This window comes from Euphorbia lathyris, chromosome 9 (genome assembly GCF_963576675.1).
Source record: "Euphorbia lathyris chromosome 9, ddEupLath1.1, whole genome shotgun sequence".
In the NCBI taxonomy this organism is placed as follows: domain Eukaryota; kingdom Viridiplantae; phylum Streptophyta; class Magnoliopsida; order Malpighiales; family Euphorbiaceae; genus Euphorbia; species Euphorbia lathyris.
This window is the reverse complement of record NC_088918.1, coordinates 71,681,375-71,703,906: the sequence shown is the minus strand read 5'-3', so window position 1 is coordinate 71,703,906 and position 22,532 is coordinate 71,681,375. Positions and strand designations below refer to the sequence as shown.

Genomic DNA, 22,532 nt, shown 5'->3' with positions numbered 1-22,532 from the left:
CAACAATATCTCAATACATAAAAAATCATTGAACAACTAATTAGCATAGCCTCAGAATTGCAGTAATGTTCAGTTTGATACGTCTGAGCGTTCAGAAAAAATAAATACTTATAACTACCAATCAATCAAGAAGGTTCATTATTTTGTATCTTAATTAGATAAAGGGATTGAAAACTTCCAGAATTATGAAAAGGCCAAACAATTCCATCAAAGGATTCTTTACTAAAGCTAAAACCAATACAATATGAGCAGAAGAAGAATTTCAATCATGAATGATCGAATTCAGTTTTCAATGGGAAAGTAAAGGCATCTTAATCCAAACTAACCAGAATTATGAAATGCAGGTCTCAGATGTGCATTTGAGCGGCTATCGCTTCTCTTTCATTATATAGTGGGAATTCCTCTTCTATCATCTCAATACACTAAATCAGGAGACAATGGAAACTGCCAGCGATGGGAACATCTCCTCTCGGTACTCTGATCACGTTGAGAATAATTTAATCTAATCTGATAGTTTGCGAAAGTATAAAGATGTAATAAGGGTTTTAGATTTATTTAAGTGATATTTTTGTGTGAGTAATATTGGAGGAAAGCAAGTAATGAAGAGATTGATTGCAGAATAAAAAAGCATGAAAATTTCATTACTCTCTTCTTGTGTTCAAAGATTAAGCAGAAGAGGCAGAGCCAGAGCCAGAAAAGTGGAAGATAGCAAGATAGAATCCAGGCTCATCCACATAGTGAGTTAGTTGGAAAGAATTATGAGCAGCAATGTTGAGCAGGCTCGTTTTATCAGGCAATTCAGAAACAATAACATCTCCGTATTCTTTCCTTTGCTGCTCTAATACTTCTCTTCCTTCTGTCTGGCTAATCACCACTCTTCCACCTATTATTATTATTAGTCAATTCAGACACACAAAAATTTGCATTCATAATACCAATTTGACAAACAATGACATACCTTTCTTCAAGCAATGTTTTGCAAGTTTCCCAAACACCTCATCCAGTTCAAAGGGCAAAGCTGGCACAAAATATATAAATACAATATCCAAAAGACCCCAGTTTTTTGGCAGGTCATTCACATCTCCTTGCCAACATTTTACTTTCTCATATTTTTCCTTTAAGCAAGCTAATATAAAAAGTGAATCATGAACAACCAGCAAAAGACTGCAAGCAAGGTAATGTTTCAACCAACTCATCTACAAATTCTTCTGACCCAATTGAAACCATAACCTTTGAACTCTCTTCAATCTTCTTAGCACAAATTATCTGACTCATCTTTTTCTTATGCTCTTCTTTGGATTTTAAGTCATTGAAATCTAGAAATGACCAATCTTTTTCAACAAAATCTTCAAATGCTATTAAGGATATGTCATTAGGAGCAATTGATGACTGGTGACAGTGTAAGCTGGATGAAAATGAAGGAGAACCAGAACGAGAAGAGAAGAATGGAACATGATGATAGATTCTACTAGTGGAAGGTTGTAAATGATGATGAGGTTGAGGAATGGGAGAACAAGGCAATAAGATTGAATTCATTGTCCTACCTAGTAGATGTAAAACTGATTAAGATGAGCAGTCTTGGCTAATTCCTGTCAAAAGTTCAAGACTAATTCCATTACGTAATAGGAAAGACCAGAATCAAAACATCAATTTTGATATGTCTAACATATGATTTAGCAGGTATTTGAACCCTTCACCTTCAAAAAAAAAACAATGTGAAGAAAGACTAAAACTGCAAAACCAAATCAATCCTATGCCCAAAAATAATAAAAATAGAAACCGAGAACGAATCCAGTGATAAGGAAGTAAAACCCTAAACTGAATTTAGAAAAACATACACACAACTTGAAATTAATAAAAAAAAACCCAAAACAGAATTTAGAAAAACATACACACAACTTGAAATTAATGAAACTTGGTAGCGAACACTATCACGATTGATGCTTTAAAACTAATTCGATTTTAAACCTCTTTTCAAGGGCTAAAGTGAAGCAGAAGCAGAGAAATTGCAAGAAAGGACGAGTAACAGGGATAGAAGAGAAAAGAAGCTCACCTCCGCCTGACACTCCCAACACTCCACAATATCGAATCAATACAATCTGCTTTCAAATATAAATTTCAAAATTTAGAAGACAGAGTCGATGAATTACAGGTAGAAAGAAAAATCTCAGTTGAGTCGATCGAGACCAGTGATGAAGACCAAGAGTCCATGAATTACGGAAAGAGTTAATAAACAGCAAGAGTGCCGAGTTGATGAAGACGATCTCGATGTTCGATGGCGAATAAAAAGTGGAAACCGGGAGAATAAGTTAACAGGTTAAATATCTGGAAAATCTTTACAATAAATTGAATGGTTTAGATTAAGCATAATCGCAATGAAAGGCAGATCCAGCAAAGTAATTTTTACTTTGTTTTTCAACAGAGTGAGGATAGCCTACACCTTATAATTATAATAAATTATATATATATATATAATTATATATATAAATAATTATAATTACAATAAATAATGATAAATTATATATATATATATATATAATGATAAATGATATATTATATAAAAAAATTATAATTATAATTATAATAAAATAATTAATTATATATATAATAAATTATAAATTATATATAAGTAATTATAATAATAAAATAAAGATGAATTATATATAAATTATAATAGTTAAATTATAAATTATATATAAATAGTTATAATGATAATAAATAATGATGAATTATATATAAATAATACTAAATTATTAAATTATATATCAATTATAAATTATAAATTATATATAAATAATTATAATTATAATAAATAATGATGAATTATATATAAATAATACTAAATTATAAATTATATATAAATTATAATAAATATAATTATAATAAATAATGATAAATTACTGAACTGAAATTAAATTAATTGAATTCAACTTAACTTAACTCAACTGAACTTTTATCAGTCGAAATGGCAATCACACAACCATCAGTGCAATTTTCTTATTTATATGATATTATTCATGATTGTCTTTCTATTATGCAAGATTTAGATTCTATAGTTATTTCTTTTGTTATACGTTCAGCAAACCAGGCCGCTCATACACTAGCTAGGGCAGTCAGGTCTATGTTTGTACGTAGTGAGTGGGACAGTCCTCCCACTTTTCTGCTTGATGTTCTTCGTTCTGATTTAAATTGATATAAAGTTTGTTAGATTAAAAAAAACTCAACTGAACTTATACTCAACTGAGCTTACTTATAGTGAAATTAAGTAAAAAAGAGCATGGCCGAATGCCCTCTACGCCTCCTATGGCGGGAAGTGGATAAAGGTCAGACTTTTATAATACCTCGTCTAGGAGGTGTTGAAAATTGGTTGGACTTTTATAATACCTCATCTCGGAGGTGCTGAAAACTAGTTGGACTTTTATAATACCTCGCCCCGGAGGTGATGAGAACTGGTTTGGATATGTGTCCCGTCCAAACGTTTAAGTTGGAATATTGTAATGATCCGCACTAACGGTCTGATGCTACTGATAATTTAGACCTGTTTGACCTCATCCGAGAGATTCTTCATAACAACCCGTGTTGATGGTTTGAAGTTATGAGCTAAATTGGAATGATTACACTTAGCAAAATATTTGATAATCAGAAAAACCTGCACTGAGAAATGCAGGAAATTTCCTTTCTTTGGGGTTAAAGATGTCAAAAATAACCATATGATTGAATTTATGACATTTTAATGTAATTAATGCATATGAATAAATGTAAAATTGACGTTAAAATAATTGAATGATTGTATTCAATGTGCTTTAATTTGATTAAATGCATTTGAATAGGTGTCCCATCAAATTCATATTCTAAATATAAAGATTTGGAAACCAATCAGCGGTTAGGTCGTCGATCAGTTGCATGGATCATTGATCAGTGATCCTTGCGGACAGGCAACCTATAAATAAAGTAGGAGAGTGTCATTGTTGGTTACAAATTACTAACCAACTTTTGGCATTCCTCAATATATAATACCTCAGATTTTAGCAATGGAAAACCAAAGTCGTGTTAGACATCGAGCTTTCAGTGCCTCGAGTTCAGACTTGAGCGAGAGAGCCGCTCCTATGCTATTTGAGCAGCGATCTAGGGATTCGGAGTTATTCCCTCACTCGCATATCTATTACCATTGCTCGCTGGGGTCAATGGGCATCCTATTGTGATGACCCTATATTCAGGCACACTGCCTATGGAGGCACCAGTATCGATGTGTTGTCTCGGGAGACACACTCCTCCAAGCTACATGTGAGTTTTCTTCACTGAAACTAAGTTAAAACAATTAGATTACTATGAACTCGGGTTTTCGGGATATTACATGTTTGAACTAGGGGTAGAAACATGTCTAGGATAATTTTTTTTTGGAAGAATGCATGTTCTGCATGTCCGGGGTTAGCCCATTTTAGTAATAATAACACAAAGCATTTAGTTTCTCTGCTACTACTCGATGGTCTCCAATCGGAGACGTCTTTTACTATGCTAGTCTCCGATCGGTGATGGTGTTGCTGATCGGTCACCAATCTGTGTCCGATTGGTGACTCCATAGCGAAAGCAGTAGATTGTCTAGGACGTAGCCGATAAGTTTTGATCGGTAGCCGATGAAATCGGTTTCCGATCGGTAACTGTGTACCCGATCGGGCACCAATTTCGGGCAGAACTCCTAATTTAGAAATATGAAGAAATACTGTCACTTTTTTCGAAAACCCGAGCTCATACAAAAAATTCAAAGCAAGAGACTAGTTTAAAATATACATGTACTACATGCATATTGCTAATGTGTTTACCATTTTGCATTACATCATCAACTCTATAGTTCTGTCGGTAACATGACTGCATGTACCGGATGGTGGAGAGACATGCCTGATGTCGTATGTTGATCAAAAGGCTAAACACACATCATATTGGTTCTATCTCTTTTACAAAAATAGATACTTCTTGAAACACACCCCAAGAGTATGAGGCACCAACTTATAAACTCTTTTTACAAATGATAAGTTTCTTACATATTCGTTTTATCCCTTGTGGGACTTTATTAAGTATATAAGTGAGCTATAGGCACTTAGTCAAATTTTATCACATCTCAATTTTGGATCAAATCCAACACAATATTTTTATAAATTCACAAAAATGCTAAGCCTAATATAAATTAATCCATAACGTTTTTGGAAAGTTGGTGGAAAATAAAAGAGAAGAAGGGTGAGCATCCTTTTTATGGAAATAAGTCAAATTTGAGTTGGAAAAGGATTTCTATTCTAACAGCTTTCGCTGGAGAGAGTAGGTGGTTGGCAAAGAAAACCAGTGCTCATTTTGAACAAATAAACGTTACTCTAACGACTCAATTGATTTGATTAAAACTACGCATGAATGTCAAGCGTCCCATGAAAACAATTTTATATTGGTTAATGATATTAATACATTTACAAACAACCAGCAAGAATTTACGAAATTATTTCAGTTTATCGATTTTTTTTATAATATCGAAAAAATTATTTAGCAGAAATAAAATTGATTTTATTTTAAAGCGTTAGGAATAACATTGATTTTAGTTGAAAATGTAAGAGATACAGTGGGACCATTTTGTACGTTACATGTAAATTTGCACTTCTCCAAAAACATACAACAACAACAAATTTGAACCATTTCTATTATTATTATTATTATTATTATTATTTCCGTCATCTCGCCTTCCCTTTCCTTTTATTAACAAATGATAAGTTTCCTAAGTGAGATTTTTAACGTTTTTTTTACCCCTTGTGGGACTCTAATAAGTATAAGTGGGATATAGGCACTTAGTCAAATTTTATCGCATCTCTAAATTTACAGAAGTGCTAAGCCTAATATAAATTCACATGCAAGGGTTTTGGAAAGTTGGTAAAAATAAAAGGATGAACATTCTTTTTATGGAAATAAGTTAAATTTGAGTTGTAAAAGGATTTGTACAGCTTATGGAGAGAGAGAGAGTAGGTAGTTGGTAGAGAAAATTGGTGTCTTGTTTGAAAAGATAAACGTTACTCTAATATTAAAGTAATTGATAACTCTGATGACTCAGTTGATTTGAGTCAAAACCACGTATGAATGCCAAGTGTTCCATTAAAATGATTTTATATTAATCAATGTCATTAATACGTTTAGAAAACAATCAATAACAATTCACGATATTATTTCAGTTTATTGGTTTTTTTTATAATATCGAAAGGATTAAAATTAATTTTATTTGAAAACGTTAGAAATAAAATTGATCTTAGTTGAAAATGTAAGAAATAGAATCAACCGTTTCATATGTTAAAACTAAATTTGCACTTCCCGAACACCACAATCGACAAATTTGAACCGTATTCTATTATTATTATTATTATTTCCGCCACCTCGCCTTCCCTTTCCTTCTCTTAACAAATGATAAGTTTCCTAAGTTAGATTTTTAACGTTTCTTTTACCCCTTGTGGGACTCTAATAAATATAAGTGGGATATAGGCACTTAGTCAAATTTTATCATATCTTCACATGTAAGGGTTTTGGAAAGTTGGTGAAAATAAAAAAGAAGAAGGATAAGCATCCTTTTTATGGAAATAAGTTAAATTTGAGTTGTAAAAAGATTTATACTGCTTCCGATGGCGAGAGTAGGTGGTTGGTAGAGAAAACTGGTGTCTTACTTGAAAAGATAAACGTTACTCTAATACTAAAGTAATTGATAACTCTGATGACTCAGCTGAGTCAAAACCACGTATGAATGTCAAATGTGTTGGAAAAATTTGAATAAAATTATTTATTAATTTTAATACCAACAAACACCTCCTTCCATGAATAGTCGTGTCCTTCGTGAACAGTCGTGTTTGTACATAAACAGTCGTGTTGTCCGTGTACAGTCGTGTTTGTTCGTGAAATGACATATCCTTTCGAGTTCTATTTATATAGAATGGATTGTCAAAATTCACAAGTTGCTGAAACTGTTGGAGAAAATATTCTCTGGGATTCTTCCTGCTCTCTGTATGTTCACATTGTTCTTGTTTTCATACTCCGGTGATAACTAGGCTACACACGGTTTGAGTTCGCTTGCGTAATCTGTTGTATCCTGGGAGACGATCGTCAATAGCGACGACATTTGTCTTAAGGAAACTACTAATACAGGCCTCGGATTTGTCGTTCTCTTTCCTTTTAATTTCCAGTTTTCCAGTTTATATATTTTTATGTGTTAGATTTGTTTTTTGGTTAATCACATCTAACATTTTTAAGACAGACGTAATCGTTTGTCTAACATTCTTAAGATAGATCTATTGTTTTTGTGATTTCCAGAAATACACACGAAAAAGAAGTAAGGATAGTTATTCATTTGAAACGGATGTAATATGATCAGTAAAGACAGAATATGTTAACAAAGCTAAGAACAAATTTAAGACAGATACCTTCCATCTATTTTGCAATGCTGAGTATAGTTACTCCAAGTATCATATGCTGATTATTTCAACAACGAATATTTTAAAAAGAGCAGCAACTCGAGCATCACAATTTGGGTGATAAATGTGTTACAAAAATGGATGTTGAGTGATTACAAGAGGAGAAAATGATGCATGACAAGTATCAAATTATTCCATTCGTGAATTCAGGTTTTTCATAATTTAGTGTTAATTATGTAATTTTCATGGTACTAATAATTTTATAATGTTATTATTATTGTTTCTGTTTCGGTTGTCTTTTTGAACTAACAGAGTAATTTTTCCAAAGAGATGTACAAGAAAAATTAGATAGATTATCTTGACGAACATAATATATAATTTCATACTTTTTGAATGGAAATTATATTGTGACAAATTGGACGATAAAAGAAATATATAAACGATATATTTTTGTTCTTAATGATTGTCTTGTTTTTGTTTGTATAAACAAATTAATTGCTTTTTGGCATGTGTTGGTACATGTACATTAATTGAAGATGGATCCGGTTTTAAGAACACAGTCACTTCAGAGGCAGTAAACCTACTTGTACCAGTGGCAACGTATAAGCCACAATGAAAGTCTAGAAAATTCATTGGCATGAATTTTAAGACTTATTGACAAAAGAAAATATGTTTTCTTTAGAGATGATTATGATATGCGAAAATTCCATATTTGATATTCTCGCGCGTAATGATGGATTTACATTAGAAATGTGAAATGTCATAAATTGACAAATCTGAGCAGTGATGTTATCTAGCCGAGTTAGACGCTGGTAGATGAACATTAGTTGGCTAGATTTAATTTATGAAAGTCACTAAAAATGTAGAAATCAAATCGCCTTAAAATAAGTACGTTACAATGATGAAATTGAAGAAAAATATCATATCAGTCGATGAATATACGGTATAAAAAGCTTCTGTATGATGAGTTACAGGTAAAAAAGCTTCCGTGTGATAACACCGTTAGTCAATTGATCTCAACGAGTGTCATCCTTGTTGATTTTGTAGAATCAAAGGATAACACAGCGGATCCGCTAACCTAGAGGTTAAACCGAGATCAACTTGAAAATCCATCGAAAGGAATGAGACTAAAGCCCATAGAGAAGAGGCGTTATGTGAAGGAAAACCCTACCTAGTTGACTGGAGATCCCAAGATCTAGGTTCAAAGGGACAACCTAATTGCATAAACCTTGCGCGTTCACTATGGGGGTTAAACCCTCGTCCATTCCTAGATGTAAACAGTGACACCAACGGAAAAAGGTTAAGCTATATGCTTTTAATGATACATTGTGCGTCAGTATTCTGAGCAAATAAATCACCTATGTCAGAGTGAAGTGGGGTCGCTTCGATGGAGACTAGTGTGGGGCCTAGTTATCTTAAACTCTCGCAGAACCAGACGATGTTCATGACCATAACGAACATAACCATGGGAACCATACCGTGTTATGTTGGTATCTATGTGGGGTATATCATCGTTTACACAAACGGCAGAATAGTTCAAAGACATCGCGTCTACTAGTCAGCCAGTAAAGTAAATATACTTTCACAAGGGAAGGTTCAAGGCACATTAGCTACCTATCCTATGCAGATATCTTCTGTAGAAAGTTATCACCACATCCTAATCCTCTTGTTTTTAATTTTATTCATGTGGGGGATTGTTGGAAAAATTTGAATAAAATTATTTATTAATTTTAATACCAACAAACACCTCCTTCCATGAATAGTCGTGTCCTTCGTGAACAGTCGTGTTTGTACATAAACAGTCGTGCTGTCCGTGTACAGTCGTGTTTGTTCGTGAAATGACATATCCTTTCGAGTTCTATTTATATAGAATGGATTGTCAAAATTCACAAGTTGCTGAAACTGTTGGAGAAAATATTCTCTGGGATTCTTCCTGCTCTCTGTCTGTTCACATTGTTCTTGTTTTCATACTCCGGTGATAACTAGGCTACACACGGTTTGAGTTCGTTTGCATAATCTGTTGTATCCTGGGAGACGATCGTCAATAGCGACGACATCTGTCTTAAGGGAACTGCTAATACATGCCTCAGATTTGTCTATCTCTTTCCTTTTAATTTCCAGTTTTACTGTTTATATATTTTTATGTGTTAGATTTGTTTTTTGGTTAATCACATCTAACATTTTTAAGACAGACGTAATCGTTTGTCTAACATAATGTTCCATTAAAACGATTTTATATTGATCAATATCATTAATACATTTAGAAAACAATCAGTAAGAATTTACGAAATTATTTCAGTTCATCGATTTTTTTATAATATCGAAAAGGGTAAAATTAATTTTATTTGAAAACCTTAGAAATAAAATTGATCTTAGTTGAAAATGTAAGAAATAGAATCAACCGTTTCATACGTTAAAACTAAATTTGCACTTCCCGAACACCACAATCGACAAATTTGAACCATATTCTATTATTATTATTATTATTATTTCCGCCACCTCGCTTCCCCTTTCCTTCTCTTAATAAATGATAAGTTTCCTAAGTTATAAGTTAGATTTTTAACGTTTCTTTTGCCCTTTGTGAGACACTAATAAGTGTAAGTGGGATATAGGCACTTAGTCAAATTTTGTCACATATTCACATGCAAGGGTTTTGGAAAGTTGGTGAAAATAAAAGAGAAGAAGGATGAGCATCCTTTTTATGGAAATAAGTTAAATTTGAGCTGTAAAAGGATTTGTACAACTAGCTTTCGATGGAAAGAGTAGGTGGTTGGCTGAGAAAATTGGTGTCTTGCTTGAAAAGATAAACGTTACTCTAATACTAAAGTAATTGATAATTCTGATGACTCAGCTGAGTCAAAACCACATATGAATGTCAAATGTTCCATTAAAATGATTTTATACTAATCAATGTCATTAATACATTTAGAAAACAATCAATTTCAGTTTATTGATTTTTTTTATAATATGGAAAGGAGTAAAATTAATTTTATTTGAAAACCTTAGAAATAAAATTGATCTTAGTTGAAAATGTAAAAAATAGAATCAACCGTTTCATACGTTAAAACTAAATTTGCACTTCTCGAACACCACAATCGATAAAGTTGAACCGTATTCTATTATTATTATTACTATTATTATTATTATTTCTGCCACCTCGTCTTCCCTTTCCTTCTCTTAACAAATGATAAGTTTCCTAAGTTAGATTTTTAACGTTTCTTTTACCCTTTGTGGGACACTAATAAGTATAAGTGGGATATATCATATAGGCACTTAGTCAAATTTTATTACATCTTCACATGCAAGGGTTTTGGAAAGTTGGTGAAAATAAAAGAGAAGAAGGATGAGCATCCTTTTTATGGAAATAAATTAAATTTGATTTGTAAAAGGATTTGTACAGCTAGCTTTCGATGGAGAGAGTAGGTGATTGGCAGAAAATTGGTATCTTGCTTGAAAAGATAAACGTTACTCTAATACTAAATTAATTGATAACTCTGATGACTCAGCTGAGTCAAAACCACGTATGACTGCCAAATGTTCCATTAAAACGATTTTATATTGATCAATGTCATTAATACATTTAGAAAACAATCGGTAAGAATTCACGAAATTATTATTCCAGATTATTGATTTTTTTATAATATCAATTTTATTTGAAAATGTTAGAAATAAAATTGATCTTATTGAAAATGTAAGAAATAGAATCAGCCGTTTCATACGTTAAAACTAAATTTGAACTTCTCAAACACCACAATCGACAAATTTGAACCATATTCTATTATTATTAATATTATTTTTTGATCTAACTATTTATCATTTGGTGGTGGCGCGTGAAATCCACTTCCTAGAGTTACTATTATTATTATTTAAGAATAGATTATTGAAAATCTAATTAAAATAGAGATTTTGTAAGAAAAAGGAAAATAGATTGGAATTGGAACACTCACTCTCAACTCTTTCTCTCTCTAAATCTCTCAAAGTGTTAAGAGAGAGAAAACCCCCAAATCCCGGAAAAACAAATAACAACTACTGAGTTACCATAGAAATCATAAGGAAAAAGCATCAGCAGCAAATAGTACCCTTATTATAACCTGAAAACAAGAAAAACAAGATCCACCTCGAACCTCTCTCCCCCCCACCCCCTTCCTCCTCCTCTGACAAATTCTCCTCCACCACCACTTCTCCGCCACCTCCTCCGCCTCCCCTTTCCTCCTCATCAATTTTCTATTCCTAGTCACTGATAAAGTTTCTGTCTTTCTCTTCAAAATTCCATGTGATATCTATCTATCTATCTCACTCTCTGTCTGTACCTTTTGTATTGTATTGGTGCATTGAATACCCATATCCCCAAAAAGGTCTCTTTTTTACAGAACCCAAATAAGGGAAAATTGGGATTGGGTTTCTGGGTCAAATTTAGGGAAAGAGAGAGATATGAGGGATGATGATTCTAATTGGTTTTCAAGATGGGAAGAAGAGCTTCCATCACCTGATGAGCTTATGCCTTTATCTCAAACCCTAATTACTCCTGATCTTGCTGTTGCTTTTGATATCAGAAATCATACTAATATCGCCGCCAATAAGGGTTCACTTCAACAAAATCAGCCGCCTCCTCCGCCTCCACCTCCGCCCACTGCCACCACTCCTTCCCCGAACCATCAATTGGCGGTTTCACAACCCAATTCGGCTGAGTACGCTGCTGATTCAGCTGACTTAGGTTCTGGTGCTGCCGGGGATGAGCCGGCGAGAACGCTTAAAAGGCCTCGCCTTGTTTGGACTCCACAGCTGCATAAGAGGTTTGTTGATGCTGTGGCACATTTAGGGATTAAAAATGCTGTTCCTAAAACTATAATGCAGCTTATGAGTGTAGATGGGTTAACCAGAGAAAACGTAGCTAGTCACTTGCAGAAGTATAGATTGTATCTGAAAAGGATGCAGGGGCTTTCATCTGGTGGTGGTGGTGGTGGTGTTAATGGTGGTGGAGTGGCTGCTAGCTCAGATTCAGCTACTGATCATTTATTTGCTAGTTCTCCAGTGCCTGCTCATTTCTTACATCCGGGGAGGCCTAATTCGGAACACTTCTTACCCTTTGTTCCTGTGGCTGCACTTCAACACCACCACCATCAGCAGCAGATGGCTGCAGCCGCTGCCGCGGTGGCACATCCCCAGTTGCAGAATCAGTACCATAGGCAATTGGGGCATTTTGGGTCACCCCCAAATGGGCAATATGAGCATCCATTTTTGTCTAGACAATCACAACAACCTGTGCATAGAATGGGAGCTCCAGTGCACAATTCAGTTCCAACATATGTGGAAGATTTGGAATCTGCAAGTGGGAATGGAGGGAGGAAAGTTCTCACACTTTTTCCTACAGGAGATGAATGAAATTGGGGTAATTGTTGACTTCTTAATTGATCTTTTGTTTTTCTCTGCTTTTCATTTAGCTAAAATGGGTACTTGTTAAATTGGTGTAGCTCTGTTAGATTATAAGTTAGGCCTTTGGTTATGGCAGATATGTTAGTTGTTGTTGTTGTTGTTAATCTTCAATGTAGAATTCATCTTCGTCTTCGCCTTCGCCTTCAATCTCCAAACCCGAAAAGCTTCTAGTTATATTTTAGGTGTCTCCTATGGTTTTCATCAATGTCACAGGCTTCTACTTGTGTAATTAAGTTGTTGTAGCAGTCTTGGTGATGACCATTGACCAGACAAAAATGTTTCTCCGGTCTTCTTCGCTTATTTGGCAATCAATTACCAGTCTGAATTTTGTAGAGGGTTTGCTTTAACCGGCTCAGTCTTGCAATGTAGTCAGGGGATTTTACTTATTCTGTGTTCATGACGGGGTGAATGGAACAGCAATTATCTGAGTATTGTACTTGCAGATGAGAATAAATAATGCTGGCAAGTGCAATTTATCTTCTCTAGGATCTAATTATCGGGTTGGTACTATTGGCACATTTGGTATTGAGTTTCTCAGCTCGATCGGTCCAAATCTATTAGGCATTCGAGTCTCTTTTTTTCTGTTTATTAGTCCAATGTGATGTAGAGATGAGTTGTACTTGTTGTACATTGTATGACTTCATAGAAGACTAAAGACCAATGTAAAAGGGTTGAGAAAAATCCTCATGTTATTCGACGGTTCAATTTAATTTAATGCTCCATGAACATTCAAGTACCCGACTTGTTCGTTAACTTTCTTCTTGTTTTATTTTTAATTTCACATGTTGAATTATCATGTAGAAACTGCAACTGCGCATATTAACCATGACTGTGTCTTGATGTTTCAGTTACTCGCATTAAGTTTTCGTACTGTTTCCGGCTGAATTTTGAACTTGATATCAGATGTTGTGAAATATATTGGTGGAGAATGTGTTTTATCTTAGAACTTGCTTGAGTTAGAGGTGTCAATTCACGTTATGGCGTCGTATTATCTATATGTTCGATATAGTTTAAACCGTTCCGTATCAGCCTGGAGTCTTCATTTGCTGCTGCATTTCTGAGATATGATTGTTTTATGCAAATTGGTTCTTGTTTGCAATGTGACTGAAAAGCAATATAACATGCCTTTTCGGTTTCGGTTTTCGATTTGAACCGCGCTGGTTTCCTTACCGCGATTTGGATGATATTTTGGTTGATGCAGAGAGAGTATCTATTGGTTCTATATTTATGTTGTTTTGTGGGAAAGAATCTTGTTTATGTATTCAATTATTGGGGGAGATTAAGTCAATAAAATAATAGAGGATTAAGTTAATATGGTCTGCTCATAAGCTGCAATAATGATTAAGGGCAACTAAGCATGTTTATTGTTTGGCTAATCACAAATTATTTATAGATCACGTTGTGGATTAAAAAAAGAAAGGTCTGATGTTATCCTTTCAGTTTGGTGAGCCTGGCCATGTGAGAATCCTGTGTCTTTACTTGAAATAGGGGAAATGCAATCATAAATCTCCTACAATACTAAGCATATAATTATTTAGTTCTTCATTGCGACAAAATATATTAATTTATAATTTTATAAATTTAGCCATTACTTAAAGTAGATTAGATTGAATAATTTCAAAATGCTGAGGATCTATTTAAAGAAAAGAAATAGGGATAAGGGTCAGATTTGATTCTATAGTTTTTGTGGGAAGTGTCGAATGAAATGATGCAATTTTACCTATCCCTACCTAATAAAAAAATTGAACGGGTTGATGGTTAATCAATTGCCATATTGGATTTTTTAAATAAATTTTTCGATGAAGAGTATATTCGTATATTTGGCAAGTTGTTCATACTTGTTATCTGGTAGACTTCAATATTGGCATTTTTGTAGATGGTTTGTAAATGTGTTAGGAACAAAATAAATAGATAATTAAATAATGAGTCAAATATAAATTTTTTGCTAGTTAGGGTTAAAGTTGATTTTGTTTGAAAACGGTAAAATTTATACTTTATTCCAAAAAAAAAAAAAAATAATCGGCGGCCTAATTTGTACAGCTCTACCTTTTTTTGTAGTTTTATTTAGGGTGTTACCGTACACCGCCCTCTTTTTACAGCCCCCGCCCCCTTACATACCCATTATACCCTTTGCATTATTTTTAAAAAAAATTTGAAATCACCCTCCTATTCTCTCTCTCTCTCCCAAAGCACATAACCAAAAATTATGGATCCGAGAACGTCGGAACACGAAAACTCTGAAGACGAGATAATAATCTAATATATTTTTAAATTTAATGTATTTTAATTTCTGTTTTTTTTTTAATTTTGTCAGGGGCGGGTCACGGACCCGCCCCGCTTCAGACGGACCCGCCCCGCTTCAGATGAAGACGGGTCCTGGACCCGCCCTCGTCTGAAGCGGGGCGGATCCTGAACCCGCCCCTGTCTAAAGGGAGGCGGGTTCTGGACCCGCCTCCTTTTACATGTTGGCGGGTCCTGGCCCCGCCTGCCTATGTGCAGGAGGTCCAAGCACCCGTTTTGCGACAAATCTAAATTACGCTAAATATTTCTACAAACAACATGCTAAAATTCATAAACAACACGCTAAAATTACACTAAATATTTCTACAAACAACATGCTAAAATTCAAAAAACAATATGCTAACTACTTATTTTTTTTTTTAGTTTTAAGTTGTCTATCCCGAAAATCGGGACAGAATACCAAAATTCGTAGCGGGACGGGTCCAGGACCCGCCGTCATTTAGACAATGGCGGGTCCAGGACCCGCCGACAATAAGAGCATGGCGGGTCCAGGACCCGCCATGAGTATAAGCGGGGCGGGTCCAGGTCCCGCCATTGTTAGTAGCACGGCGGATCCTAGACCCGCCATGCTCTCACTCATGGCGGGTCCAGGACCCGCCATGAGTAAATTTGTTCAATAAACAATGTCCCGATTTTCGGGACAGAAAACTAAAAAAAAAAAATTTGAACTTAATTTTTCAAATATAAAGGGAAAGGGCAAAATTGTAACTTGGGGGCGGTATGTGGGAAATAAGGGGCGGTATGAAGCAAATCACTTTATTTACTGTCTAAGAACTGAAAATTATTACTGTAGGTTTTTTTTGCTGTCGTAGAAAATTATAGACTTGTTAAAATTGAAAAAAAATATAGACTGGTTAAAATTGAAAATAAAATGTTTAGTTAGAACTGAAAAATAATTGTTAAGAATTGAGCCAAATAGTACTTTTTTTTAGAGCATAGAAATTTTTTAGAAATACAAAAATACACCAAATTTCTAATAAAAGAAGGGTAAATAATTTACTACATATTTAGCTTTTAGAATAGTTATAAAGCAATACAAAATGAGTGATTATTGTTTTTTTTAACCGTGATAAAGGATAGAAACGCTTATAATATATTACTTTCATTTCATATTACATGTTTTTCTAGAGGCTTTTTTTTTGTTTCATTATACATGTCATTTCATATGTTTAGTCATCTTTTTTCCTGCTATAAAACGCTGATTTATGAAAATTAATTAAAATAGACTTATTATAGAATAAATAAATAGTGGAATCAATAAATAAGGGACAATAATGTATTTTCTTTAATATCCTTAATTTCTATGCAACTTTTGTAATATGAAACGGATTGAGTATTTTTCAAAATAAAACGACTAAATAGTATGTTAAATAAAAAAAACTAGAGAGATAATAAATTATTTACCCATAACATAAAAGCATCATGTGGCACTAACCAACATTAATTTGGTAACACAAAATACATAGAAAAATCTGATCTGATCTCAACATGAAAACACATACTTTTGTAAAATGTTGGTTGGTAAGAGAACACGTTGACAGATCAAGTTTCACATTACAACAGCTAGAAACCATTAACAAAGATCACATCCAATCCATACATTATAAATTATTAATTAACTTTTAAGGTAGTGATCAAGTTATCATCATCTAAAGAGCTGGCAAAGATTCTGCTAACCTAATTTTCTGACATCACCCCCATGTGACCCTATCTATCTATTTTACTTGTCAACCCATAAACCCAAAATTAACAAGTTTAAATGTGTAATTATACATTAACCCTATAATAAATAGTAATATTGGCAGTTCATTCTGCCCAACCAATCACTAGTCTGTATAGCAGGCAGCAAAACACTAGTAATATCATTACACAAACTTAAGGTAACATCCACAAATTAAAAAGGCAAATTCAAATCTATAAATGGGACAAGTAGTTCTGAAAAATATGAGTCTGGAGCAATTCTACCAACAAGGAATTTCCTACAAGTATACAGAATTCTGCAAGTAATACACTTCCCATCTAGCTCATGATATTTAATGGTTCTGTGAGTAATCAAAACTTAGCGGTTGCTGACAGAATGGAGCCTGCACGTAACCAAGACAGTGTTAGAGCTAACATACGAAACCAGTTTGCCATAAAACAAACAAGAAAATATTAGAATCTCAATGATCAAATTTGTTGCTACGATTGAATTTAAAAAGGATTCAGGAAATAGGGTACAGGTTAAAATTGATATCTACCTGGAAAACAGCATGTCTAAATTGGTCGTATGAATGCGCATACATCATTGCAGCACTTGGCCATTGCACGTATGCAGCAGCGTCTCTTGCAGTTTGATTTGATCCCACAGCGCAAAAGGGACTCATAACCGGGGTTGCTTGAGGCACATAGTTGATAGAGGTTTGAGTCCTTGGCATGTGACCAAACTGAGGAATACCAGTATCATACTGCACGAATGGAACTTGAACCTTCTGCATATTATATGGTGCCATGGCGAAGTTCTGATTTGTCGGAAGGCTCCTGACATACCTATATCAATTGCAAAAGTGGTTATTTAGTTTGACCAAGAAAGATTAATTTCTTCAATAAATAACACATCACAAATTAACCACAATGGTGCCCAAGATATAAACCCATATAAAAACCCTTAATTTAAAAAAAAATCTTGACCTGTCATAGCTCCTATCGTAATCTGGATCAATACGGTCCTTCTCCCTATCTCTGAAAATGGCAACTCGAGATGAACCTACATCCCTGGTGAAAATATTTCTGTCTAGCTCACTTGCAGGGTTCCTGTAACCTTCAAACTCATCCTTGATTGGACTAAAGCTTTTTCTGTCCATGGGAACTTGAGATACAGAATCCTCCGAGCTGGGACTGCCAGGACCACTGAAGATGCGAGCCCGTGCTTTATCGTACTCCTCCTTCCTCTCTTCTACACTTCTTACTGGATTTCGTTTCGATCCAAATTCATTAGATCCATTCATAGACCCTTTATTAGGCCGAGGCCTAATAACAATCTTAACTTGATCTGGCTTATCATTTTCTAACTGCTTAGCAGGAATATCAGATAAGCACACTGCAGGATATTTGCTTTCTGCTGTTTTTTTCACCAGAATCTTATTTACCATGCCATCTATGCCATTATCCTGTACCATGGTTAGCAACCCATAATGTTGAGCCACACGGTGCGCTGCAAGTCTAAGGTAGGATGTAGCGAAATGCTGGAATTCAAATTGTTGTTGGTCTGGGTTCTGTAAAAACCTCCGGATATCAAGTTCCATCCGCAGAACTGAAAAGGAAAAAAAAAAAAAAGTGAATCTTTTTAGCCCTGAAGGAGAACAATGAAATGACTGTCACACCAACAAAACCAACCAGAAAAGAACTTATGCAATCGCAAGCCACAGGGACTTCAGCTAATCTCAAGGCTAAAACATACTTGCAATATTAAAACAGGAAAATCTAACTCTAATAAATGACTCAGCAATGCAAATGACCCACCACCAGACTTTAATCTAAAGCCATTCCCAGAAATTAACTCAGAACTAGTCAATATCTGAAAAAATATGAGATTAATTGTTTTACTATACATGTATCTGTTTCTACATATTAGTCATAAACTAGATTGTGTTTGCAGAAATTTTTAACTTCAAATGCCTTGGTAGATTTGTCTAATTTCAAACGCCTGTTAGGAGCTTGTTTACTTTACTATGTGAATGATGATTCAATACATACATCAATCCAAATGGTCACATGTGCAGCTAAGACTCAACCGTTAAATTAAGGGTTAATTGATGTTTCCATTGAAGATCACTGCAAATAGAATATTCACTGGGAAAAAAAAAATTGACCTCAAGGGTTACATGAATTCTGTATCTTCGAAGGCAACAATCCTCCTCACCCAATACTGGGAGGTTTTAAAAGAAAACAGTAACTTGATATGTTCAGTCCAACAATCCAATATTCTTCAAAAAAAATATGGTTTTACTGAAGGCAGAGAAACATAAACAAGGAATCGTCTTCAGTTTGCCGAGTTGTGTGCTATTTCCTGGTTCCCCACTACCCAATATCATGCAAAGATCAACTTTTACAAGAAACCATGATGTCTCAAATTTTAAAATTATAGTTGCACACACCTAAATTTTTTCTACAATACTTCCATAAATAACTCTAACTTGCTTGGCCCAGCTATCAGGCAACCTATGATATCTGCTACGTCCACAACCTCATAATTCATATGCTTGAGAAAAGATATTTAGTTATGTAAAAAAATTCCAGATGCACAAAATCTAAGGCATACTACCTAACTTTTGTATAAATACTAAAGCAACAAAACTTCAACAATAACGAGCCTTTAAACATTTCAAATTTCTAAGACTCCATGAATAACGCTACAAAGCCACCTTCTCATAAAATGTAACTATGAGCCTATGATGAAGTTTGTTAACAGAGATGAAATACTAACCAGTATTCGATGGTTGTTTTATATTCATTCTAAGAACTTCAAAAAAATATAGAGAGAGAATTAGGATGTTTTATAAGCCCATCCATGCAGATCCAAACCCTTGGTCTATAAAGTTCCAAGCTAGCAAAGCAGTAATGTTGGCATAACACACACTAATTCACTGTGTTTCTTTCTCGAAAAGAAAGCTTATGACCATTAGGATGTCATTATCACAGCTAACAGACAGATGGAAGCTTTACAAAGGAGTCTTTCAATCAATAATAGACAGTAAGCTTGTAAAAATTTCTAAACAATAGCAATAACAGCCATCATCCATACTCCTTAGAACACTATGTAGCTAATAATGATCATTAGCCTGTCAAATTGCTATCAAATAATAGCTACTATGACAGCCATCATCCAAGCGTCTAAGAACACTTCTTCTCTAATAGGTTTGAAACACCTGTAAGCATGGGAAAACACTGTTGTGCTATCATCACTAGTATAATATTACTCATTTCAACAGTCTCTAAATCTAATGCCTATGTACACAATAGGCCATTAGCAGAGGAAAACAATGTACCGATTTTGCAAGAAATTTTTTGGTTATTATCTTGTAAGAAGGAATAATCAGTTATCTCCACTTCCTTGGAAGGGACAAGTCCTTAAAGGTAAAAGTAGCAAACTTATAGAAGTACAAATTTTTCATTTTAATTTAATTCTTAATTCATTGAAGAAATAGGATCACGAATGGAAATATAAGGCCAAGCTCATCTTAAAATATACTCAAATTGTCTAATACAAATGGACTTAGCTCGATATACAAACCAAGATAAATGTAAATAAACAGACAGATGCAGAACTTGTACGGAGAATAAAAGGAAAATAAATCTAGTAAGCAAAAAAATAATAATAAATTAGTGCCTAAGTTTGCAAAATTTAGGGGTTGCATGTACCACAAAGAAATAACTGATGAACAAACCCATAGTTCAATTAGAATTGCTGGCAAAGGGTCTCCACTCTCCCACTCATTAAACAAAATAAGGTGTTAAAAACCTGTCTTTAGCTACAGCAGTTTGGCTGTTTCCCTTCATTACCTAATGTAAGAAATTCTATCCAACTGCTGCAGCTTCCAATTCAAAGCCCACAAATAAGAAAAAAGGTTCACTTTTCAATCCTATTATGTACTGAATAACTATTTGTCCCCTTGAGAAGCTGCGGAACAGCAATGCCGCAAGCACATGTACTACCTATTCGAACTACGTAACTGTAAAGTCTATGAAGAGCCAGTTTGGATTATGAGAGGTTCAGAAACCCTTCAAAACAAAGCATACACTTCCATTAATGCTTGCCTCAACCTCAAAGTAAAACTATCCCTTGGATGAATACATATATTCAAAGCAACCTGAAGTCTATGGCATAAAAACCTCCAAAAACTTAGAATCAATTACGTACCATGCCTAAAGGTACACAATTCTATCAGAAACAGAAAATTACACAATTGCTTTTATTACTCAGCAGCAAAGTTAAAATAAGCACATGCAATTATGTCAGCAGCAAAAATCAAAACATCTATATCAATTGAAAAACACTAGACACTAGGAAGCTCCAAATCCATACTGCATTAATAATCAAATTGTAACCAGCAATAACAAACAGTTAAAGGAATGGGGAAAGAGGTGAAACCCAAACAATCCTACGTTTTTGCAGGTGGCTTAGAAAAATCATAAAAAGTTCAATTAGTTCGACTATGGCAAATAATTTCACAATAGAGACAATCAAATCTAACCTTCCTTGCCCTAACCATTGACTAGCAACCAAAAATTACAAAATTCGCACAAATAAAACCTAGATCTGATATAAAATAAACAGAGTTTTCAGCAATCAATTTCCATTCCATTCCATTCCAATGAATCAACCAAACCCTAACCCTACACCCCAATCCCTAAACAACAAAATAGAAACTCAAAATCACCAATAAAATCCCCAAAACGCTATAATACGAAAAACCCAAAAACAAAAACAGATCGAGAAAAACAAATAATGAATACGAAATCTTACTGGTGAGACGATGACGAGGGTTTTGAAGAGCTTCAACCAAGAAAGGATCGACCATTGACTCCTTATCATTGATTGGTGCGACTTGTGTGGAGTCCATGATTATAGATACCTCCGTTTCTCTAGAAAAAGAAAAAAGAAAAAGAAATTCAAGGATTGCAAAAATAATTCTCTCTGCAAAGTCTCTTCGTCTTCCCTACAGAGAGAAAAAGGGAAGAGAAGGCGGAGGTGTCAAGAGGCAAATTGAATCATGGTAATAGAGAGAGATAGAGGTCTTTGCGTATTCCGTTGTAGCCTCTCCCTGGGGCCTTATCTCTCTCCTCTTCCCACCCGAATTGCAAATTGCAAAAGAGAAAAGGAAAGGGAAAAAGGAGGAAAGGAAGGGATTTAGATTTTTATTTTATTTTATATATTGTGTGTTGAAAAAACATCTCTTTTCCGATTTTTTTTTCTCTTTTTGTCTATTCTCTATATAAACAAGCAATTTATTATCAAGTTGAACCCAATTTTATAGTTTGTCTTAATAAATTATTTATTAGGACATATATTTTTACATATTACAGTTTATATTGATAATTTATTTATTAATCTATGTACTATTTAGAGATGTTTCTAATTCTCTATCTCTTTACGGGAAGTGTTTGGTTTGCATAGAGATAATTGTTTCGGTTTCAGAACAAGAATTGTATAACTCTAATTCTTTTTGTGATTGTTTGGTTTAACTAACAATCAATTAAAGTTGTTGATTTTGTTTAACACCAATTTGTATACTTAAATGTTATTACATTAATAAATTAATTTAATATATATGTATTGCATTAATAAATTAATCACATGTAACTATAGGAGTTAAAATCACATGTAACAAT

At 34.1% G+C, this 22,532-nt stretch overlaps 2 protein-coding genes and 1 pseudogene across 2 annotated transcripts; 1 reads left to right on the top strand and 2 right to left on the bottom strand.

Moving 5' to 3' along the window:
* Positions 1 to 665: 665 nt before the first annotated feature.
* On the bottom strand, positions 666 to 1,536 carry LOC136207420 (uncharacterized; annotated as a pseudogene).
* Positions 1,537 to 11,362: 9,826 nt separating this feature from the next.
* LOC136206291 (transcription factor MYBC1-like) lies at positions 11,363 to 13,596 on the top strand. Its single transcript, XM_065997292.1, has one exon. It carries the CDS (start codon positions 11,859 to 11,861, stop codon positions 12,807 to 12,809), a length of 951 nt encoding a protein of 316 aa, XP_065853364.1. The 5' UTR covers positions 11,363 to 11,858; the 3' UTR covers positions 12,810 to 13,596.
* A 3,401-nt stretch (positions 13,597 to 16,997) lies between these two features.
* LOC136205918 (uncharacterized) lies at positions 16,998 to 22,044 on the bottom strand. The gene is made up of 4 exons (XM_065996768.1): positions 21,667 to 22,044; positions 17,832 to 18,453; positions 17,402 to 17,690; positions 16,998 to 17,245 (listed from the first exon to the last, which is right to left on the bottom strand). Exons 1-4 carry the CDS (start codon positions 21,761 to 21,763, stop codon positions 17,195 to 17,197), a joined length of 1,059 nt encoding a protein of 352 aa, XP_065852840.1. The 5' UTR covers positions 21,764 to 22,044; the 3' UTR covers positions 16,998 to 17,194.
* Positions 22,045 to 22,532: the final 488 nt, after the last annotated feature.